The sequence below is a fragment of the Bos indicus genome, chromosome 22, assembly GCF_029378745.1.
Source record: "Bos indicus isolate NIAB-ARS_2022 breed Sahiwal x Tharparkar chromosome 22, NIAB-ARS_B.indTharparkar_mat_pri_1.0, whole genome shotgun sequence".
NCBI classification, from domain to species: Eukaryota; Metazoa; Chordata; class Mammalia; order Artiodactyla; family Bovidae; genus Bos; species Bos indicus.
In genome coordinates this window covers 56,733,891-56,758,899 of record NC_091781.1, presented here as the reverse complement: position 1 = coordinate 56,758,899, position 25,009 = coordinate 56,733,891, and the positions used below count along the sequence as shown (strand labels likewise).

General features: G+C 40.5%; 1 protein-coding gene across 11 annotated transcripts in view; it reads left to right on the top strand.

The window, feature by feature from the left end:
* LOC109576365 (peroxisome proliferator-activated receptor gamma) overlaps positions 1 to 25,009 on the top strand; it is a 218,582-nt gene that overhangs the window by 35,088 nt on the left and 158,485 nt on the right. The window contains exon 1 of one of the 11 annotated variants that reach the window (XR_011563084.1): positions 10,711 to 24,801. The exons of 5 other annotated variants lie outside the window; for them this stretch is intronic. Coding sequence is in view for 5 of the 6 variants with exons in the window: in XM_070776933.1 (XP_070633034.1) it covers positions 24,720 to 24,801 (82 nt within the window). In the remaining variant the exon portion in view is untranslated. Of the gene's footprint in view, positions 1 to 10,710; positions 24,802 to 25,009 lie in introns of those variants that run through there. 5 more of the 11 variants (XM_070776933.1, XM_070776927.1, XM_070776926.1 and 2 more) reach the window with 5 other exon arrangements.

The window sequence follows — 25,009 nt, the reverse complement described above, 5'->3', positions numbered from 1 at the left end:
TTGATCTGTTCAGAGAGAGGGCAATCACATAGCTTTATACATCAAAGAAACTTGTAGGAATAATTAAAATTAGAGACACAAAGGAAATTTTTAAAGTTTTAAGTCCTCCAGTCAAAATTTCTGGTTGTATCTCTTTTCTCCCTTATTAACAGTTATTAAAATGTCAGTGTGTTACTAAGTGTAACTAACTCTTGTTACTAATTCTTGAAGGCAAGGTCTCTATCCTATCCTCTGATATGTCCTCACCATCAAGCCTAGTGCTTGATACAGAATAATGATTCTGCTTATTAAATGAATGAGAGTTGAATTACAAAACACAGTGTTTCCATTAGAGAGGGTGCTTTTTGTCTCCTGTGCTCTCCCTTCTCAGTCTCCTCAGTGACTGTTCAGAAGTGTATTAATTGTGCCAAGGTGGTCACTTTTCAATATGCTGCTTTCTTTCTGTACCATTTAATTGCTCTTTTATTTGATCGCTGTGTTGGTTTTTTGTTAAAGGAATCTATCCTTGGTGAGTTGGACAGTTCACTGAAACCTTAGGATTTTTTCAAAATTATCTTTTGTAAGAACTTACAAATTAATTAGTATTCTAGTGTCACACTTTTTTGTCAGTTTGGCTGTTGGCTATTTGGTTGCTAAGTCGTGTCTGACCTTTTGCAACCCCAACGTACCAAGAACGTTGCCTTTATAAAAAGGAATCGCGTTTTGTATTACAGAGGAAAACTGATTTTGAGAAAAGCAGAAATCTATTTCTGAACAAATTCAGTGATGGTGGTGTAAGAAAAAAAAAAAAAGCCACAAGAAGTCATCCCAAATTAGTAATGCTTCCCATCTTAAACACATGATTTCAGTTGTCCCCAGCTAGCTAAAGGTTACAAAATGTCACCAAATACCCTTCACTTCCTTATGAGTTCTTGCTCCCCCCACCCTTATTCCCAAATATGGTAGATGGAGTTGTAAAAACCCTGAAGTATGACAATATAGTTTATTACACTTTTAGTTAGAAGCATTCTGCCAAAATGAGCTGAGAAATAGAGGAAATGGATTTAAATTTACAGCAGTCCACTGAGATAGAATATTACTTTTTCCAGACCACTCAACCAGCAAGCCAGTTTGTAACTTCAGTGCTCCATACGTTGGAAGAGTTGCAGCTGTCACAAAATCAACAGAAACATCTCCGGCTAAAGTACTTCAGTGTGAAGATTGACTGTAGGAATGTTTTTTTCAAATGCATGCTTTTATATACTTTATACCACTTTCCAGATGGCACCGATGTTACTTGGTGCTACTTTGGGACTTACTGATTGCTCTCATCTCTCTGACAGGAATTAGAGCCGGAGCTGACATTTTTCACTGTTAGCAGACTCTGACTTTAGCGATCTGGTGACTTGAAGATGCCTCTGTCTCTCATTACTGTGCTTCAAGTCTACAGATTGTCCCTGGTCTTCCCTTTTCCTGAGATAGAAATTCAGACTGTTTACCATGGGACATGCAAAAATGCCAACTTTAACAAATGGCTGTTTGATTCTTGGATAGAAATGGAAATATTGGGCAAGACAACCAAAGATCCCAAAACTGAGTGATCAGTGAAAGCTTTAGTTATCCTGGGTTTTGAGTCAAGATAGTAAGCAGCATAGCATATCGAATCAGCCATCCTGTGAAAACATGAACTTGAAGGAAGAGGGTGATTGATCTTCATTTCCCCCTTAAAAGTTTGTTCAATTTTAAGTTTGTTTGTTTTTTTTTTTTTCAAAATATACACCCTCACCGTATTATTTTAAAAGTGGCCAATGTGCTGTGCACGTTGTGTTGAAAGAGGTTATCTTGTCATTTGAAATACAACAGGAGTGAAAAGGGTCGCGTGGTAAAAGAGAAGGAAACGGGGTGTTTTAACCCAGTTTGCTTCTTCCTCTTTGGACTGCTATTCATTTTATTTTAGCTGTTCTGTTTGCCTGAACACAGGCAGCGTCACCACTTCTGTTACAGTATTCTGCACTTAGAGAGTTAGAAGCAGCTATAAATCAGTAGACAGAGCAGAATCTTGGCGGATGAGGTCTCAGCCAGGAAACAAGCATTTTGTTTATAATTTAGACAATTCGAGAACCTGGTGTCTGGGCATTCAGTAAGAAGTCAGGGAAGGGAAGCCCAAAGAACCAGGACATTTATTATGAATAGATGTCACCTTTCTGCACTAGGAGGTTTAAATCCAAGTACCTTGAGAAAAACTAAGGATGTTTCTCTTTCTACTTACTTGGCAAGCTTTTTTTTTTTTTTTTTTAAAGAGTAAGGACCCCAAATCAAAAGAGAGCAAGGGCCACAGCAGTGCGTGTGAGCTGGCAGCTGGCATCATGCTTTTTGTGGCTCTGCTGAGAAAGGTCTCAGACCCACAGTCTGCAGAGGTAGTGAGAGGTTACTGCTCACACTACAGCTGAGGTACATTTGGGAAGGGCCTTTGAAACAAATACTCATGTCATAAAAGAGATGTTCAAATCCCAGGATCTTTTTTGTACAGAATGGCACTGGCTGCCATGTGCTTACTGGGCCATCAGTCCGTCCTTGGAGAAATATCTGTTCTAGTCCTATGCCCCCTTTTAGTTGGGCTGTTTGCTTTCTTGCCTTTTATTGTTCTTCTCTCGCTTCTTAGTTCATTTTCTTACACACTTTTCTGTATAATCAAAAAGATTATTTCACTGAGCCCAGAGACATGCTTTATATCTGCCTTTCATTACCACAGAGTCGAGGTTGAAGGCTTCTCACCCTGTTGCCAGAATTAGTACCTGAGAGTCTCCCTTGAAATGAAAGAGTTTTTCAGAGTGCTTTGATGCTCTGAAATTCCTCGTATTCTCTCCCAAATGGCAGCTTCATGAGCCCACGGCCCTACAGGACTGACTCACTGAGAAGTACTCAGGAAAACAAACGTCTACTTTCTTAGAAAGAGCTCACTGTAGACCTAGAAGAGACCATCTCTTTCTGAAATTTGGATCCAAAGAGTCTTGGGGGTCCACAGATATATTCTTGGGCTCTAAGAATTTCAGAATTTAAAAATACTGTGTTGTCATCAACAATAAAGGTCTTTATAAAGCCCCAGTTTCACAATTCAAGGACATTTTCATGGTTTCTTACATTAGTTTTCTCAACCTGGGCATAGTCTGAAGACACAGCCTTCGCAGATCTGTCCAATTTTTTTCTTCCCTTAAAAGGGACTCACATCTGTGATGCTTAAGAAACTCTGATCAAGTCCCCTTCCTCTCCTTTTACAAAGGAGGCCTAGAGAAGTTAAGACTTCCCGGAATAACACAGCAAGTTAATAAAACCAACCAACACTGAATCTCGAGTCTTTAGTCCGCGTTTGTTGTGGATGCTGCAGGGATCGTGAATCCATTGGATTTAAATGTTGTGGGAAAGGCAGACAGTGAGCAAGTGATAACTAAGACAGAGTGCTGCAAGGGAGGAAGAGTGGTGAGTTGTTTGGAGTGATAACGGGGATTTCACCTGATCTGAGGGTTTGGGGAAGTGATTTTTATGCTGATAATGGAAGAGAGAGTGTAGGAGTCAGCTTAAGAAAGGAGTTAGCTGTAGGAGAAAGGAGAAGTACCACAGAGGAAATAACACGCGAAGGCTCTGCATGGGGAAAAGCAAGCTGTAAATGGAGAAAAGGACTGGGGAGAGGCTTCAAAGATAAACAGGGATTACTCAAAGCAGTTCAGATGCCAGGCAATCAGAAGCCAATATAGATTTTAAATAATGGAGTGACAGAATCTGATTTGAACTTAAAGAGGTCATTCTGGCTAAAGTTGCCGAACTGTCTGGAGAGGCGATTAGAGCTGACTTAGGGAAAGCAGGTGGGAAATGATCAGAAAGATGTGTAAGAGAGACGAGTAATTTGGGTCGGGGTTGATAGCAGAGAAGGTTGAGAGAAGTGACCGAATGAATTTAACAGATGGAATCAAAAGGAGGTGGTGATTGATTGCATGTGAGTGTAAGAATAGTCAGTTATGACTTTTTTTGGGGGGGGGGGTATGATCAGCTGGTAGATCAGTAGGAGCCATTTACTAAGTCAGGCTCACTGAATGAGACCAGTTCTAGGAAAAAGATGATAGATGTGGTCTTGGACCTGTTGAATTTTGAGGAGCCTATTGCAATGGACATATCAAATAGATGTTTATATAGAGGTCTGAGGCACAAAAGAGATGATGAGGATGGAGATAGAGATTTAATAATCTCAGTATATCCTAGACCTTTGAAGTCTTCTGTGATGAGATTGCTGAGGGGAGAGTATATAGAATTGGAAGAGTGAAGAGCCTTGAGGAAGAACCAACGTTCTTGGTAGGATCACTGGTATCTCAGGAGCCAGAAAGAAGAGAAACCATGGAAGAAGGACCAGGCTCTAGAGGTCTGCTCTGTGATGGAAAAGCCGAATGGTTAGTTCTGCAAAATATCTACCTACCTGACATGCTGAGATAGTTGGACGCTGCTGATGTGTCAAGTCAAACATTTTTCCATTTCTTTTTCCAGAAGGTAGTCTTGTGAAACGTTGATTAACTGGTATGTACAGTGTTCTCAGTTAATTGAGTCTCTCTGGAATCAACCAGAAAGCCCTCGTCATTTCTGTTACGTAAAATCCTTCTAAAACACAGTAAGCCAAGTTTCTGTCTTGGTAATTATTGTGGGGTGAAATAAAATTTAAATTGAGTTTAGGTAATTCTAATGATTCAGGAACTCTTCATGTCTTAGTTTCATTTTGAATAGCAGATAACATTTTACTAAAGATATAGAAAATGTTGAAGATTATCTCAGGAAATGCTCTAGAAGCCACTTTTAAAAAACAAATCACTTTTTAACTGCCTTTTTTCCCTTAGTGTTTGTCCATTTTTTTCTAAAGGTGTGGGAACAGCTTTCAGTACATCAAGAGCTTTTGAAAGCTGATGAAAGTTATGTTGCATTTATTTTTATTTATATGTGGATTTTTATATAATTCTAACCTAGTAGAACCAAGGATGTCCGTACATTTCTCAGTGTTGTTAATTTCATCAAAATGTGTACTCTTTGATCACTGACCCCGTGTATAAGGCAGCTCTTTGAGAATTATTCTAGTGACATTACAGATATACATATGCAGGCAATAAAGAGCAATGTGAAAAGTTGCAGCTGTATCAGGTTTGAGCAAATAAGTCATGAGGCAACTGCACAGGTGATCTTTCCAATGGTAATAATACCAAAGTGAATCTTTTAAAATGAAGTGAAATACCCTTCAAAGTGTGGTCTAGGGAGAAGGAAACTAACATCTATGCTTACTCTGTGCCAAGCGGTTCTCAGTGTCTTGCACACATTACAGTAAATCCCATGCATACGACCCTTCAAACTGCAAACCTTCAAAGATGCAAACGTGTGTTCCGTCACCGTCAGGCATGAGTGACGTTGCCCTCCGTCTCCTGTTGCTGACGACACTTCCGCTCTACCATCTCCCACCTCCTCTCCCTCCTCCAGTCAGTAGCTCTTCTTGTCTGTTCACTCGACGCCAGCCCCTGGAGGCCAGCTGTTGCACTGCAGTACCCTACTCTTAAGGTGCTGTACTATAAGGTTAAAAATGTCGCCTTTATTTTCTGTGTTTGTTTCTGTGTATTGTTTGTGTGAAAAGTGTGATAAACCTACTATAGTGCAGTACTATATAGCTGGTTGTATTAGTCGGGTACCTAGGCCATCTTTGTTGGATTTAAAAACAAATTGGACTTCTGAACATGCCCTCAGAACTGAACTCATTTGTGTGTAGAAGACTTACATGCAAGACTTAGTACTGTATTTCTTTGTAAAACAAAGAAATCGTAAAACCACAATTGTTTTATAATGAGGCCACTGAGACTAAAAGGTTAAGTACTTTGCCCAAAGTTACACCCTGGTAGGTGGTGATGCCAGAATTCTACTTGAAATTTCATTTTAAAGTGAGTGTTCTTTCTATTTACATCTCTACTCCTACCAGGATTTCAGGAGACCTGTAGTCTAGCTCCTGCCTCATCCTCTTAACTATGTTGCCTTGGATATGTCCTTTCCTCGATTCCTGTAAGGGCTTCCCAGGTGGCTCAATGGTAAAGAATCTGCCTGCCAGCGCAGAAGTTGAGGGTTTGATCCCTGGGTCGGGAAGATCCCCTGGAGAAGGAAACAGCAACCCACTACAGTACTCTTGGCTGGGAAATCCCATGGACAGAGGAGCCTGGCAGGCTGCAGTTCAGGGGGTCACAAAGGGTTGGACACGACTTAGGGACTGAATAGTGACAATAACAAGAAGACTCCTATAAAGCACAATAACATTAGGATTCACTGTCCTCCGGACATATTCTTGCTCTTTCCCCTTGTCTGGAATGCTTCTTGCTTCCTCTCCAGGTGTCCATTCATGCATTGTTAACCCTTCATCAGTGGGTCAGACAACAGTAGTCTTTATTCATACATAACTGAGGTTCTGTGACACAGCTGTGAATAGATACTCCCATAGCTTTGTAGGCCGTAGAGACCTGGTCCCTCTTTTTCAGCAGACCGTACTCTGGTCTTATCTGCATCTTGCTCGTGTATAGGCCGCAGCTGGAATCCCATTCCTTCTGTGAACCCATCCCATCTTGATGCGCTCTCCTGAGTCCCTGTGAAGCTGAGTCATTTTCCACGTATTTGGCGATTCACCAGGTGCTACCTTGTAACACCTCCTCCGTCATTGGCTGGAGCTCTTATTTACATCATGAACCATTACTTAACTTTTCACCTGTTTGCAGCTTGTTTCTCCAAGATATAAATTCCTTAAGGGCAGACTGACACTTCTCTGTATTTCCCACAGTGTCTTATAAATGGCAAGGTTTTCTGACGGGGTTCGTTCAACAGGTGTGTATTGATTTGGGTTAAATTTTTTAAATTGAGGTCTTACTTCTTGGTCGGCTGATCTTGGCCGTGTCACGTAGCTTCCTCAGTTTTCTATAAAATGGTAATAATTGCTACCTGTCGCGATTAAATAAGTAATATATGGAAAAATGCTTTGTGCACTTTAAGAGGCACACAAGCCTTACAAATTTGTTATCCCTTGTGATGAAAATCACCATATTCTGAATTCCTCCAATGGATCCTTCATGTCCCATCGTTTACTTCAGCTATTCATTTGATCTCTTTTTATCTCTCTGGTCCTCTTATAGCTCTATACAGCTTAACATCTTTGTTTGCTCTAAGTGTAGTTCTGAATTTTTTTTTTTTGCTTTATTTTGAATATTCCTAAATCTTAGTCTTATTTATGACTGTGGATGTAAATGAACTGTCCTCAAAGTCCGTCAAATTAATGGGCCCCTCATACTGCAAAATTGGGAGTAATAGAAATTATTGTTAATTTTCTTTCAGGCTAGCTTAATCCATTCACTTGCAGTTTCAGATTGATATAAAGGTGTTGTTAGGAACTTGATATTGAGATTTTTTTTTTAATCTATATTAAAACTTTGTTTATTCTCTAAAGAATATGTTAGAACTGGTACTCTCCAAGCCTGTGTTGCCTTCAGTTATGTTTATGAAACCTTGGCAAACTTAGTAATAACCCCAAAATACAGTCATTTCAATATCTAAGTCGTGATTAAGACTTTCCAAGTGTACAGAATTTAATGAATTGAGTTAGTCTTTACCACTTTTGATGCTTTGGTTAATTGTAACCATCAAACCAAACTTTATTTTGTTGTCTTCATTGAAATTAACTTTTTTGAGCATGTAAAAACTGGTTTTAATAGGATCATTGCTTCCTCTAGCTTTTCTAGAGCGTGGTTCCTATGTGGGTAATGTCTGTCCACCTCTTGGAAGCCTTGAAATAAATATATTGACTGTTGCTATTGTTATTTATGTTGAAAGATATTAAAATGAGATTTGTAATCCAAATGGGCATTACTTACTTCACATCTGGTTCCTTGAAAAGTGGCCAAATGCAACAATTCTTAATGCAAGACAGCCTGGGGCAAAACCTTTGCAATTCCCACCCTCCTTTGCAAAACAGCTGCCCTGTGTGAACCTTTAAAATGAAAAAGAAGAAAAGAGAAAGAAAATTTACTTTCACATTTAATTATAGATGTCCAATAACAGTGTGAATATAATTCTTATATTTAAGAGCTAACAACCACTGGGAGTGGAAGACAGTATGAAAGACACTATGGCAGCATTGATCTGGCTTCTATTTGTCAGGACCAGAGACATCACAGAACTTCTTTCTTTAAATATCCTTACTGTGCTTAAAGTGATTATATGTTCTAGTGGCCTGTGACAATCTGTTTATGCCTGTTGCTCCGTTGCAGTCTTCAAAGTTCCAGACTTTGAGCAATAAAGTGTATGGTCATCTTACTGAAGCCTGAATGATGAACTGACTGAATGATTGAATCTTACTGAATGATGAGAACCAATGAAAGGAACTTCAGGTTGAGGTAGTGCTAGAACCGAAAGGCTGCTGATCAGAATTCTCACTAAAGAAGATGAAAACTGAGCTAGAAATTGATTGGTAACACATTCCGAATGTCACAGGGTCCCCCAGATTAATGCTGATTGCTCTCAGGGAGCATGGAGAGGCAGAGGGCCAGAACCAGGTCAGGAGCTTGTGGTATCTTGTATGTAACACTGACATTAGGTTTCCTGTCTGAGGTTTTCCAAGTTGAGAGTCTCACCTCTTGGTACCCTGAGGAGCAGTGATGCTGGGATCTAGTAGAAACACTTCAGAGAAAAAAAAAAAAGGAAGATAATAGTTCTTTAGAAAAATGGAAACACATTGTTCCTGATAACTTTCATCTTCTTCGAAAAGTTTAGCTAAATATCTCTGCCATTAACCTTAGTGATCTGCTTAGAAATTTAATTGTATCAATTATAAAAGGCTTGCTTTTGATATTCTCTTTTAAAGAGTCCTCAGTATTTGATAGCTATTTTTTTTAATACTCATTTGTTGCACAGTGTAATTATTTGACTTAAAGCAGCCTTTTTAAATTCTAGGAGTAGTAGCTACTATTAAAAAAAAAAAGATGCAGAAAAATATAAAGCAAAAACTAAGCACTCATAATCCTGTCACCACGAAATAACTAATGTTAAGACTATAGCATAGTTCTTTTCAGCTTTCTTAAACATATATATTTTTAACTTTTATTCAATGAAGGTCTTAAATTATATCTTTATGGAAAATGCTTTTAGTGTTCTGGTAACAATGGGAAAATCATATCTTACGTTTGTGTAGAGCTTTAAAACATGTAAAGATTTTTTTTATGTATATAGAAACATGTTTAATTGTAATAATATCCCTGTAAGACAAGGCAAATATTATTTCCTTTTTTACATTAGGGGAAAACTGGAGAAACTAGGGAAACTGGAGCCCAGAAATGCTCAGAAAGACACTGGCAAGCAGTAGAGCCTTGATTAGAACCCTGGGTTCCTTCACAGTCCAAGACTCTTTCTGTGTACAGCTTGAGAAATTTCTTATACTAGAACTTTTAAGTCCTCCAAAACAGAATCAGGTCTAAAGAACTAATTATGAGAAACTGATTCTTCAAGTGGGAAAAGAAAGTAAGGAAAGAGAAGTGGTGTTTTTGTAGAATGGTCTTTAGGTTTGTAGAGGGGTTGTATTCAAAGAGTGATAACCATCTTTCTTAGAACCTCTTCCGAAAGTGTAACAAGGGGGCTGAGTCCTTTGGGGGTAGGGAACTTTCCTGAAGGCCTTTGAAAATATAGTGTACTGTCTGTTTAGAATTAATAGTCAATCAAGTCTTGAACCTCTAATGCTATATTAAGAAGAATAAATGAAGTAAAACATACATTCTCTTGTTTTCAAAGGACTTAGCAATATACCTGGAGGAATAAAACAAACATGTGAAACAACTCAGGGGTAAATTGTGTGGTTCTTGAGGCAAGAATATTAGAGTGGTTTGCCATTCCCTTCTCCAGTGGACCACATTTGGTCAGAACTCTCCACCATGACCCGTCCATCTCGGGTGGCTCTGCCCAGCATGGCTCATAGCTTCAGTGAGTTACACAAGGCTGTGACCCACGTGATCATTTTGGTTAGCTTTCTGTGATTGTGGCTTTCATTCTGTAGACTGTGGGATTGTAGTTCTTGCTTCTTCTATCTGCCCTCTGATGGATCAGGATAAGAGGCTTGTGCAAACTTCCCGATGGGAGGGACTGGCTGTCGGGAAAACAGGGTCTTGAGGACCCTGATGCTGGGAAAGGTTGAAGGCAGGAGAAGGCTACAACAGAGGACGAGATGGTTGGATGACATCACTGACTCGATGGACATGAGTTTGAGCAAGCTCTGGGAGATGGTGAAGGACAGGGAAGCCTGGCATAGTACAGTCCATGGGGTTGCAGAGTCAGACAGGACTTAGCAACAGGCAACAAATTATGTGGTATTGACTCTGTGTACAATTTGTTATTAAGGTTAAGAACTAATGAACTGACATTCAAACAGCATTTACTTTGCTCCCATCAAGAAAAAAACATATCATTAAGTGTTATAGCAGAAATAAGATCAGGAAGCCAGAAACAAGCCCTGGAAGATGATAGAAAATACGAGTATACATATTGATTCACATGTTAATGAATCCATTCAACACATATTGAGCACCTACTGTATACCACAGGTACATCTGAATAAGTAGATAACGTCCTTTTGAATAGAACTTCAGGTGTGTGTTAGGAAATAGTGAACAGTAGGGTGTTGAGTGGGTGGGTGGGTGTGTGGGCAGATGAGAGTCATAAGACTATCAACCTGTTAATAATAGGTTAGGCATGATTCTGATTAGGGACAGGAGTTTATAACAGATGAGATCTTAATCCTTAAAGCACATTGATTGGAAGAGCTAAATGTTAGATGTCTTCTCATCTACTCTCCTTTCCCTGTCTCCACTTTATAAATGGGGAATTAAGACCAGAGCCACTGTGGCTTGTTCATGAATGGAGTTAGTAGCAGAACTCAAGGGTGAACCCTGGTCTTCTGCTTCCTTTCAGTTACACTCTTCTGCCTCTTAACTTTTTCTTTTCATTCGCTTGTTCTTTCAGCATCTACTTTGTTCCCAGATTAGACCAAAATAAAATAAACTAACGTGTGAGAGAACATCAATAACTACCATATGAGGGGTTGTTTGCCTTTGTTTATGGGAGAGGAAAGAATTCTAAAGAGACCAGAATGGTCCAAAAATGCCTCATGGAGAGGTGGCATCTAAACTGGGACTAAAAAGCTAAGAAATTTTTTTTCCTTTTTATTTTATATTGGAGTACAGCCAGTTAATAAAGTTGTAATTGTTTCAGGTGTACGGCAAAGGGAGTTAGCCATACATACACATGTGTCCATTCTCCTCCAAAACCCCCTGCCTCTCCAGGCTGTCATATAACATTGGACAGAGTTCCCTGTGCTATACAGTAGGACCTTGTTGGTTATCCATTTTGGTTATCCATTTTATTTTATTCTTTGTAGCTTTAAACTTTTTATTTTGTACTGGGGTATAGAGCATCTGTCTACAATGCGGGAGACTCGGGTTCAATCCCTGGGTCGGGAAGATCCCCTGGAGAAGGCAATGGCACCCCGCTCTAGTACTCTTCCTGGAGAGTCCCATGGATGGAGGAGCCTGGTGGGCTGCAGTCCACGGGGTCGCAGAGAGTCGGACACGACTGCGCGACGTCACGTCACTTCATAGCTGGTGAACAGTGTGGTGGTAGTTTCAGGTGGAAAGCGAAGGGACTCAGCCGTGCGCATGACATGTACCCATTCTCCCCCAAACCCCCTTCCTATCCAGGCTGTCACATAACATCGAGCACAGTTCCCTGTGTGATACAGCCGGGCCACGCTGGTTATCCATTTTAAATAGAGCAGTGTGTACATGTCAATCCCCAATCCCTAACTGTCTCTTTCTCCCATCCTTCCCCTCCCCCCAGCCGTAAGTTTGTCCTCTAATTAAAAGTCTGTGAGTCCATTTTCTGTTTTGTAAATAAGTTTATTTGGATCATTTTTTAAAAGATGTCATGGATTCTAGCTTTGATTTTGTCACGAACTCCGTGTTATCTAGGGCACAGCAGTGGGCAAGTCGCTTAACCTGTTAGTACCTTGGTTTCCCCAACCATAAGTGGCAAAGGGTTAAGTTAAACGTTCTTTAAGACTTCCTGCATAAGTGCCAATCTCACACTTCCATTATCTGTGTATACCATACCCTTTCCCAATCCCCTATTTATCCCCTCTCCCAAACGCTCTTTTCAAAGCTCCTTTAATCAGCTTGCCATACTGCTTGCCTCATTAACGCTTGGTCACTAAAACTTCCTGACCTCAGAGCAGAGGTCTTTTGGGTGCGCAGTTCCCAAAGCACTTATCTGAGAGCTCCGTAGGAGACTGACTGTGTATCATTCATTAATCTCCCAGGGGCTACGTTCTCATCCTTGATAATAACTCTCTGATGGAAGCTCTCCCATAGATAGCAATACACTTTCCCTTCAGGCACTACATGAAAGAAACAATGGAATCATCCTATAAAATTACACAGAAAGAGACTCTGGCCCATTGTTTTCTTCTGCTGCCTAAGGAAGAAGCTGTACTCTTTGGATCCCTGTAAAGAGTTTGGCTTGTCCACCTCCTCGGATTCCCAAGTAACAATTAGGCAATCTGGCCTTCTTCCCACTTCTCATTTCAGTGTGTAGGATACTTGTCAACTTGCCCAGAATGACTTTAGGCATTTTGAGCTCTTCATCTGAGTGTATGCAATAGATAAATAAAAACATAATTAAAAGGAAGACTGACTTAATACTTGATTTTATTTTTATGGAGGGAGGGCATACTTATTTTAGAATTGAAAGCATTGTTTGTTTGTTTTTGTCTCTCTTCATATTTTAGTTTTCTTCTCCTTCCCTTTGTGTTCAATAAGATGTTTCTAAATGTTCAAAGTAAAGAGTTTATTAAAATGCAGCTCATGTTTGTAAATGAAAAAACATAGCATCTTACTTTCTAGTGCTCAGTGTATCTGAAGAAAAGCACCCCTGGAGTGCAAAAAACAAACTCAGTGGTTGGAATGTGGTTTAATAAGCCCACAAACCTGTCAGGAATCTTAAACTCTCTTCCCAAAGCTATGCTGACACACAACATAACTGTGGCGGAACCAGTTCAGTTTGTATTGTATGTAATCCCTATAATTTAGGAATAACCACTTGCTGAAAACTGAAAATCGCTGGTAGTGGAAATCGTTAGGTGAAACTGAAGCCTTCGTTATATTATTAGGAGTTGACAAGTGGTTTGTACGTTTAATAAAAGGAAAAAGGACTAGAGCTCTAAAGACCCAGTGGATGGGTGTCTTGGTTGTCACTGTCCTAGAACCAAAGATAACAGAAAAGCAAAAAAAATAGGAACTTAAATATGTCAGTATTTTATGATATAGGAATTCAGGGAAAAGCATTCAAGAACAGAAGAGCATTCAGTGAACATTCAGAACAGAATGCCTAAGCAAGAGATTTCGATACTGAAGATATCTACTTTTTTAAGTAAGAGAAAAAATTAAATATTTACTCTTCCTTTGTAATAGAAAACTATACCTCAGGGGTATCCACATTGCCTTGCTTCTCAATGGAAAGCTCTACCTCATATAAAAATGCCAGCTAATAAATGTAGAAAGAGGGATAGAATCACACATCATAAACTCAAAGTGCTGATTCACTCAAGGATTATTCAGTGTGTTGTGGCTTTTGGGGGAATGGTTGGTGAAACTCAATATCCCTATAATTCCATAGTTAGCAGCACACATATTACTTTCTAGTTGCAAGGAAAAAAAGGAACCCTACAGTGTTATCGTCATTTTAAATTAGTCATTGAGCTTAGCATCACTGATGGTCAGTCATATACCATCTCTCTGATGTGATGAGCTAGGAAACATAGACTGTTACCTATGTTACATTAAAAAAAATGTTTCACCTGAATCCACACACCCTTAGATATAACACCCAATTTGTGGGAAACATGGGGATAGAGAAGCAAGATAAACAATCCCAGAAGAAAACAGCCAGACAAATCCAGAGGGTGGACATACCATGGGGTGAATTGGGCTAATCTTTTCAATTAGTCAGTGGCCTTAAAATTAAGGAAAGTCAGCAGTGGGGGAAGGTGACTACCCTAGATTTTAGAAGACTTAAGGAACGTACAACCAAATGGATAGCTACATCCTGGGTTAGATTCAGGCTAGGCATAAACCAGTTATAAAGAACATTTGGGGTCAACTGGGAAAATTTAAATTTGAACTGGGTATTATTTGAAATGAAAATTTAGTAAAATGGAAAGATGGGCATTATGAACGTTAAAAAGCAGGTTACCTGGAAGCAAGGGGGATTTGGAGGAGAATGGATACATGTCTGTGCATGGCCGAGTCCCTCCACTGTCCACCTGAAACCATCACAACATTGTTAATTGGCTCTACCCCAATGCAAGTATGAACTTAAAAAATAATGAATAAAACAACTTATAAGTAAATGAAAAGCAGGCTTGCCACCACTTAAGTACCATATCTCATTTTTACTAAAAAACACAAATACTATGTGTATAGATACAGGTAAGTACATTTATATATGTGCTTAGGATTATACATATGCCCAGAAAAAGATGCAGTCAGAGAAGCACTAAGAGTTCAACATTAGTGATCTCTAAGTAGCAGAAATATGATGATTTTATTTTTACCAATCTGTATTTTGAAATTTTCAACAATGAAAATGGATTGGTTCTGTAAATATAAAATGTTAATTAAAAAAAAACACTTTCATATGGTAAAGCAACAGTGTTTTCTGTCCTTTAAGGAAAACAAAAATGTTTCCATGGAGGAAGAAAAGTGAAAAGACTGGAAAACAATTTAGTATCTTTCAAAAACATCTGGTAGTGGGTTTTGCCTATAAGTTGTATCTATTTGTCTTTAGTCAACATGGTGTAAAGAGTCAAACAGACCCATGTTTGAATTCAAGCTCTGTCACTTTACAAGCGTTTTTACTTGGGGCATGTCACTTTATCTCTCCAAGTCTCTGTTTTCTCATCTAAAAGAGTGGTTGTGAGAATTAAAGATGCCTTAAATAAATCAGTGCCCGGAACAGAGTGCACTTTCAAAATTATAATATTTTGAAATCTTATCATCAGCGATTTAAACCTTACACATGACAACTTGATTAATAAAATAATGAGAACAGTCACCAACTGACACCTCGGTTGCTCTCAAGTTTACGTTTTTTGAATGTAAGTATGTTTCGCAAAGTGAGTATGACTTGCCTGGTGGCTCAGATGGTAAAGCATCTGCCTACACTGTGGGAGACCGGGGTTCGATCTCTGGGTTGGGAAGATCCTCTGGAGAAGGAAATGACAACCCACTCTAGTACTCTTGCCTGGAAAATCCCATGGACAGAGGAGCATGGTAGGCTACAGTCCATGGGGTCGCAAAGAGTCGGACACGACTGAGTGACTCCACTTTCACTTTCTCTGTTTCACAAAGACCCAGTGTATATAACAAGAGTATGAAATTGTTAAGTAGTTACATCTTCAAAAAAAGTATGAATTTTAAAGGTTCGCTTAGCAATAGAAGACCCATTTTTATTTATGGTAGCACTTAGAGAGCTGATAGAAAAATAAAGATTAATTTTGTAGCCAAAATCCATTGTCAGGTTCCACATGCAAGCTCTTTTCAAGAGCTGCTTTTTACTTTCTTCTTTTGCTTTGAAGGACCTCGTAGCATCATTGTGAATTTCAAAATAGATAAAAGCACAGTGCAGCTCTAAAGTGCTTTTTAAAACTTAAAAGTATGAGTACCTCACAGTGGAAATTTTCACATAGTAATTTTATTCTTTTCATTAGAGGAACTGTGTCAATAGAAAGTACAACTGTTTGTACCAGAAGAACCCCAGGCTGTTAGGATGACTCATGAAGAATCTGAGCATGAGGCAAAAGGACATTTGTCAGCAGAATGGGTTCCTGAACTGATTGATCAGATATCACCAATTTTTAATTACCGAGCTGTTACTGAGTACTTCGTTTTTAAAAAGCCCCAACCCTAAACTCTGTGGTCCGCTGTGGCATTCCCACAGGTGAGTCACCCACATTAAGTGACTCGCATGGTACTGAAGCTTTTGTGCTAATACACTTCTAACGTAATTGTTGGCATTAAGAATAATTGATTGGAACAATTTACTTGAACGTTTTATTGCATCATTTTAATGAGACAGAGCACACACTGGGAATGAAGAAACCTGATTTCTAGCTCAAAGTCTGCTTCTGATTATTGGAGTCATACCTTGGGCAAATCATTTGATTTCTCTGTAACTCATTTTCCTTATGAAAAATTAAGAGTTTGAATGTGTTAATCTCTGTGGTATCAAGTTATAGGAGTCTGTAATCTCATTGTATTTCCTTTAGGGCAGTCACAAAACTGGTAAATGGCTTATTTTACATAAACTAAACTTGCCTAAAGCTCTGTGGCGCTGAACTTGCATTAGGATTGCGGGGTTTCATATGGCTCACCAGTGATGGGATACGTTACCTTAGGAATCTCCAGATAGCTGATCTTGAAAAATTAATTGATAAAATCTGAACAGTGAAGAAGATACATGTTTTAGAAGTTTGGGATTTCCCACAACTTAAATATGGGTCAGTTGATGATATCACCTGTAGGTATTTTATTATGGTTAGAAACCAAATTGCTGGAGAATTTCAAATATTACACTGCAAACACAAGTTAACATAGTTTAGGTGGTATGTCTTTGGTTCAACGGTATAATGACTGGAAAAGTGTTTAGTTGATCCCTAGAAAGTGGTTAGACAGGTTAGAGTTTTGTTTTGTTTTTGTTTTTGTTTTTTTTCAGGTATAACAGGCAAGTTAACTTTTGAAGGGGATGGGGGGACGCGGGAAGAAGGAAGTTTCCAGATGAAAGTGCCTTTGGTGGTGTACCTAATTAGCCACCAGGTATAAGAAGGAAGTAGTAACTCAGGATTAGAACATGAATAAGAATGCAATATACAGAGTTTCCATTACCCTTTAAATAAACAAATTGCAGGCGTACTGTTAAGTATCTCCACATTGGAAGCCAAAAGGACTTAAAGGGTTTTGCAGAAAGTTCTTCTCATTCCAGAGATGAGAAACGTGAACCCAAAGAGTTAACACAAGTCTGAAGCCATATAACAACTGAAAACCTATGCTTTCTGGCTCCAGTTTCTATCTGTGACCCCATGGATCACATCACTTCAGGGTCAAGAAAACCTTTTAAAATACCAAATACACATCTTCTGGAGCTATTGGCTATAAGCTAACATCTTTTCATCAAGTTAATTTTTTTCATTCAGAATGGTGGTTGTTGTTGTTTCGTCGCTAAGTTGTGTCTGACTCTTTGCGACCCCATGGACTGCAGTGCACCAGGCTTCCCTGTCCTTCACTGTCTCCTGGACTTTGCTCAGATTCATGTTCATTCATCAAAATGGTTTATTAGCTTAGAATAATAATCCTGTATAGAAAACATATTCTGTCCGTGGGGTTCTCCAAGTGAGAACACTGGAGTGGGTTGCCATGTCCTTCTCCAGTTGACCACGTTTTGTCAGAACTCTTCAGTGTGACGTGTCTGTCCTGGGTGGCCCTGCATGGCGTGGCTCCTAGCTTCACTGAGTTACACAGGCCCCTTCACTATGACAAGGCTGTGATCCACAAAGAGCCAACTAACTGGAAGAGACCCTGCTAATGGCAAAGTTTGAAGGCAAAAGGAGAAGAGGGTGGCAGAGGATGAGATGGTTAAATAGCATGACTGACTCAATGGACCTGAACGTGAGCAAATTCTGGGAGATAGTGGAGAACAGAGGAGCCTGGCGTGCTGCAGTCCATGGGGTCACAAAGAATCGGACTTGACTTAGCGACTGAACAACAACAATGCTGACATAGAAAACATGTCGTTGAGTTGGCCAAAAAAATTATTTCGAGTTTTTCATGTATGTGAAAATCCGAATGACCTTTGTGGCCAATACTTTTTGAAATTCTGAACCAAGTTATAGTTTTAGCTTAAAGAAGAATGGATCTTGCCCTCCTTTCTTTCAAGAAAAAAAGAAAGAACCCAGATATGTTCAGTGGTGGCCTTCCTTTCTCTCTTTCCATGGGAATCCTGGACTTGCTGGGATGGTGGCCGTGGGATCTACCTGTTAGGATACAGGGTTGTATGTTCTGGTTAAAGGCCTGTGTCCCATTGAAACATCGTTTTTCCCATGCTGTGTTCCCAGAGACTGTGGAGAAACTGAATCGATGCACCCCCGACACTGGAAGGTGGGGTTCTGAGCTGACTTTAGTTGCACCAGGAAAAGGCAGCAGTTCTGGGCAGGTGAAGTGAGCTTCAGAAGTCTTTCTGGTTGTTGGCAGCTGTGTGGCTTCCTTGGGGGACCACGGGGAGATGTCAATCTTGTCAGAAGAAGAAAGCTGAAGGTGTTGTCACTTCCCAAGGTCCCTCTCCTCCGTGAATGATCCCTGGGAGACAGATGTGTTAGGCAGCTGTCTCCTCATGGCTCTCATCACCAAACGATCAATAACATGTGTTGATGCCAGCTAGGCACACAGCTAGGCAGGACCCGAGGGATGCTCACAATTATTAGGTATTGTTCCCTCAAGGAGCTCCTGACCTTTTAGGAGCTAATGCAGGTGGTCATAGCTCTTGTAGCATGAAACAGAGCAACTTTTTCAGTGGGGCTATAGCAGAAGGAAATGGCAACCCACTCCAGTATTCTTGCCTGGGAAACCCATGGACAGAGGAGCCTAGAGGGCTACAGTCCACGGGGTCACAAAGGGTCAGACACAACTGAGCGCAGGTAGAGACGGAGAGCCAGCAGGAGAAAGAATTCTTTACGCACTGTGCTAACTTGTACTAACGCAGCTTGCTTTACAGAAAAGAAAAAGAACGCGCTTAAGCAGCTTTCAAATTAAAATTCAATCTAGGGAATGAAATCCAAATTTAACCTGTAGCCACCCAACCTGGAACAGTAAAGAATCCGCCTGCCAATGCAGGAGACCCAGGTTCAATCCCTGGGTTGGGAAGATCCCCTGAGAAGGGAATGGCTACCCGGACTCCAGTATTCTTGCCTGGAGAATCCCATGGACAGAGGAGCCTGGCAGGCTACAGTCCATGGTGTTGCAAAGAGTCGGACACGACCTTTTGACTAACACACAGACACACACATGCTGCAGTATGTTACAGAAGCTGAGCTATAACATTGTACGTGTGAAACTTACATGATGTTATCAACTAATGTTACTAGGATTGAAAAAAGAGAAAGGTTTTAGTTTCCAAGAGTAATGTGACAGGAAAAATACTCTCTTCTGTGGGAACATTTGATGTAAATCTTTGTCAATCTAGTGCTTTTTGAAAAACTTCATACAGATACAATACTGTTAATTATACATTTTTAGACATTCTCTTACTTTTTTGTTATGGAATCATTAACATTATTACTCTACTTGTTGCTGTTGTTCAGTCGCTAAGTCGTGTCCAACCCTCTGCGACCCCGTGGACTATAGCCCACCAGGCTCCTCTGTCCATGGGATTTCCCAGGCAAGAGTACTGAAGTGGGTTTCCATTTCCTTCTCCTGGGGATCTTCCTGATCTAGGGATCGAACCCTCGTCTCCTGCATTGGCAGATGGGTTCTTTACTGCTGAACCACCTAGGAAGCCCATTACTCTAGTTGCTTCTCCTAAATGTACTAAAATTTGGGGAGTATTTTGAGTAATATTCAGATTCTTTTGGTCAAGAGATGTAAATAATACTGAAGACTAAATACTGAAGAGTAGCCTTCTCAAATTCCAGTCTTCCATTTCTTTCAGATGTCATAACTAGGATAGGATTAAGCTTTCCATCTTCCTTATGATAGCACCATTCCTGGTTTCCCCCATGCTTCCTCCTGCTGATGATGTGTCCTGCACCCACAGTCACATCCACACCCCTGCGTCTTCACCGTCCACAGGGAGACGATCGCCTCGTCTTCTCGCCTCTACATGGCACAGAGCCCGACATCCCCCAGTGTTGGAAGCTGGGTTAGCTTTTGTGCGAGTGCATTAGGAAGGTGGCCTTCTCCCACTTCTCCTCACTCTGGAAAATAACCAAGGGCTATCTTTCATAGCTGACTTCCCAGGTGGCTCAGTAAAGAACCTGCCTGCCAGTGCAGGAGACGCAAGAGATGTGGGTTCAATCCCTGGGTCAGGAAGATCCCCTGGTGAAGAGAATGGCAACCCACTCCAGTATTCTTGCCCGGAGAAGCCCATGGACAGAGGAGCCTGGCGGGTTATAGTCCATGGGGTCGCAAAGAGTCAGACATGACTAAACGACCAAATAATAACAATCTTTCAAAGGACATGCTCCACAGGATGGAAGGCAATAGAATTCTTTATAAAAGTACCCTTCAGAAACAAAGTGCTGATAACCAGTTGGTGTAGAAAACACCTAGACGTGGTCTAAAGCTCCAAGATCTACATTACGGCCCCATTTACTGGCATGCTTTTTTATGCATCTTATTATAATATCCTTCATATTTTGTTAGTATAAAGAGTAAGACACTGGGAAATCTCAAGACCTTGACAGTAAGTAAATTCACACGCATGTCAAAACACTAACAAATTTGTCAGTGATCATATACTGTGTCCACTGATGCTAACGACTTAACTTAAGCAAATACATTATTTCTGGTACCATCACATGCTAATTGACCTTCAAGGTTAAGGAAGCTAAAAGATCACCCTTTTAGGGATATTTGGATAATTTTGATAAATATAATTAAATGTGAACTCGTCGATGATGGGAACCTTGACTTATGAATATTGTTATCTCTTATCCCTTAGAATAACACCTGGCAGTTAGTATCTCATGAACATCTGAGGGATACACGAGTGGATAGCTGTCAACTGTGTAATTAGATACAAATGAGATTGGGTCCGTTTATTTTTTAAATTTTTATTTATTTATTTTTCTAACACCAAAACCATTTTGTATTGGGGTATAGCCAATGAACAATGCTGTGGTAGCTTCAGGTGAACAGCGGAGGGACTCTGGCTCCATTTGCTTTTGTCCATTTTAATTTGTAAGTTGTATCTTACATGATCCAGTGCTGCAGTGTGATAGGAAAAAATCACTAACATAACAAATACGATTAAACAGTCTGTATTCTATAAGTATTTTGTTAGTAACTTGGGGTGATTTCTGCATTGCTTGGTATGTTGTCAAGAGTTTAAGCAACATTTGTTGCACCCGCCACTAATATTAAAACCATCATTAAAAAAAGAAAAACAACACACGTCATTTTTGTCTATTGATTATTTTTAAATTCTACAAGGTGAGAGCACATCCATCTTGTTCACCAAGCCAGCACCTAGCTCCATGCCTGCCAATATAGTGGTGATATATTGCCAGTAAACATTCATTGAATAAATAAATGAATGAAAGACAGTGAATAGGACAAGTTTTTTGCTTTCTTGTAATATAGTCTAGGGGAGAAGGGTTGGCAGATTGTGGTCAGTGCTGTAAGAGTTGATGGTATTAGATTCAGGGGCTGTGGAGTAATTCGCTGTTAAAAATAATTTTATGTTTGAATGGCTGAAGCCTGTCTTCAGAAGTATTCGAGGCTTACAGCATCTAGCGACGCAGCAGGTAGGCCAAGTTGAATGGTGTTTGAGAAGGAAAAAAAGAGAATAGAAGTAACAGTAGGTGAAGAATCCAGAACTCAGTCCCTTTGAGGACTCTTGGAAAGAATGCATGTGTGTATTGCCCAGAGAGTAAAAGAGATGGCTAGAGAACCAGGTGATACTGTTGACCTCAGAAACAAAACTCAGATGATCCTCAGGTAGAACTGTGGGGCATGAATGAGCTACATGGTCACTGAGGAAGTGCGGGAATGACAGGAAGAAGCGTATTGAGAAAGTCCCCACATTCCCTGCATATCCATAGATACGGAAAAGTGAAGAACAGTTACTTATTGATGTTCCTTTAAAGAGTTAACGCGTCTCCCCCTTAACTCACCCGGTGCTCTAACCCTGTTGTGCCTGATTTATTAAAAGCGGTGATTCAGTCACTTCTAAGAGTAGAAGTCAGTGAAGGCCAGTGGTGGTAAACTGGCCTGAGAATTAAATTCCAGTTCCAGCTCCATCCCTCCCTAGCTGTTTAACCTGGAGAATTTACTTCTCATTTGGGATCCCCATTTCCTCATCTTATTAATAGATCCTTAGACCCGCAAAGGGCTTCTCTCACTCGAAAATGGTATCATTCTGCCAACTTTATCCTTCTTATAATCCATCATAATCTTAAGCACACTTTAGTAAACTTGTTCTACGTTCAATTTTTAAAAATTGCAGAGACTGTGCAATCAGAAGGCAAGAATGAGGTGATGATAGGGAACTGGGTGAGATACTGCCACTTAACAGGAATAAGGAGCTTCCCCGGCAGCTCAGACGGTCAAGAGTCTGCCTGCAATGCAGGAGACCCAGGTTTGATACCTGGGTTGGGAAGATCTGGAGAAGGGAATGGCAACCCACTCTAGGATTCTTGCCTAAAGAGTCCCATGAACAAAAAAGAGCCCAGAGGGCTACAGTCCATGGTGTCGCAGAGTTGGACACAACTGAGTGACCAACACACCCACGCACAACAGGAATAAAGCCAAAATATGCCTTTCAGACTCAGGCACATTTTGGAACATGGAGTATGTGTAGGCACTGTGTGGGTGCTAAGTTGCTTCAGTTGTGTCTGACTCTTTGCAATTCTGTGGGCTGAAACCTGCCAGCTCCTTTGTCCAGGGAATTCTCCTGGCAAGAATACTGCAGTAGGTTGCCATGCCCTCCTCCAGTGGATCTTCCCAAACCAGGGATTGAACCCACGTCTCTTACATCTCCTGCATTGGCAGGTGAGTTCTTTACCCCTCACACCACCTGGGAAGCCCTATCTGTAGGCCAAATGGGGCTTACATTTTTGTTCAGTTTTATCAACAAAAAGCAAAGTGTTCTTGACTTATTTTTATCTATCATAACTTCAACCAAGAATCTTGGATTAATCACACCTTTAAATGTTGTGTCATTGTGCAAAGTTTCCCACTGAGAAGAAGAAACTCGTTTATTGAGAAAAGACCCTGATGCTGGAAGCGATTGAGGACAGGAGGAGAAGGGGGTGACAGAGGATGAGATGATTGGATGGCATCATCAACTCAATGGACATGAGTTTGAGCAGGCTCCAGGAGATAGTAAAGGATGGGGAAGCCTGGCGTGCTGCAGTCCCTGGGGTCACAAAGAGTCAAACACGACTTAGCGACTGAACAACGACAGCAACAAAGAGAAAAAACTAGTTCTACACAGCTGTAATTCCCTCAGTTATTTCGACTGTCAAGAAAGTTCTTTTAGCTCAGTCACCTTAATAAAGGTGTTTTTGGTTTTTAGAAGTTTATACCCGATGGAATTGCCCAACTCTCCACTGTATTCTGTGCCGTGGAGACCCAGTTAAGTCTTCTTCCCACCAAGCTATTGCTCCACAACTGACGATGGAACTTTTGCTAATCTCTTGTAGGATGATGAGTTACTCAATGTCGATGGACCAGATATATATGTATTCTGCTCGGGGAATATTGGGATCAGCGTATTCAGAGATTTATTACCACCTGATATACTGCCCCATGTGGGGGCATCTTTTTAAATCCACAAGTCACTGCAATTCCATGAGGCCACTTGTGTGATAGGAGGAGGCCTGCTCCCACATTGAAATTTGGCACAGCTAGCGTTTCCCTTTGCCAAAAAGGTCAAAGGCCTTGAGCAAGAAGCCAGCTTTTTCCTGATTACAAAACTGACCACAATTCCTCTCCAACCTACCCGTGTCAGTCTTTTTTTTTTTTTTTTCCTTTCTGGTAATGCATTATTCCTCTCAGGGAGAATTCTACTTTTTTCATGATGATCTGGAATCTATCCTTCCAATGTTAACGAACGTTCACACATCAGCTGATGTATATGCTATGGATGGATAAACTTAATAATTAAGTTTCTGAGCAGCAGACCCTGATATATAGAATCTGAGCTGTCTCAGGCCCTGTCTCCAAGTCTGTTAATGCTTCAGTTTTAGAGAATCTGGATCGCTGTGTCATTTTTTTACAGACTACACAAAGTAAGAGAGTAAATACCTAAGGACAGAGAATTTCAGTAGCTGATCGCAAATTTTATAAACACATACTTGAATTCAGACATTTTCTTCAGATATCAGATGATATGACTAGAGATTCAACCAAGGGTGGGCAGACAGAAAAAAAAATTATCCAAGTAAGTTTAGCTAGTATTTCATAACCCAGAGATGTAAAGTTTTCCATTTTGGAATCAACTGAATATTGAACCACGTCTGCCCTCAGAGTTCTAAGTACTGTCCTGCCCCCGCCCCTCACAAGACACGAGGGCCACCGGCGAGACGGTGTGGCAATGTTTTCCTTGTAATGTACCAGGTCTTGCCAAAGCAGTGAACAGCCTTATGACGCAACAGCTTGTCACAGCTGGTCTCTAACAGGAGGATGCCAGCCAGTCCATCCAGGCCTGGTCCTCTGTGAGTTTATTCCCACCTCCTCCAAACATTTGGAAACGGACGTCTTGACTCATTGGTGCGTTCCCAAGTTTTACTGCCATGCATCTTTTTCTTTGAACGGAACTGGCCTTTTGCAAGAAATAGACCAAATATCGGTGGGAGTCGTGGCAAATCCCTGTTCCGTGCTGTGATGGGTGAAACCCTGGGAGATGCTCTTATTGACCCAGAGAGTGAGCCCTTCGCTGTCACAGTGTCTGCAAGGACCTCACAAGGTAAAGTCACCTCCAGATTGGGCTGTCGGTATCCCCCGGGCATCGCGGAAGGGTGGACTTGATCTTGTGGCTTGTCTTCCAAGTGATGTGTGTTCTGCTACTCTGATGTGTGTAGGTCAGTATTTTGATGCTTAACTTGCTGCTCTTGCGTTCACTTAAAGCATACTCAGAGCTTTTTTTTAAAAATAACAAACAACTAAATCCAGAT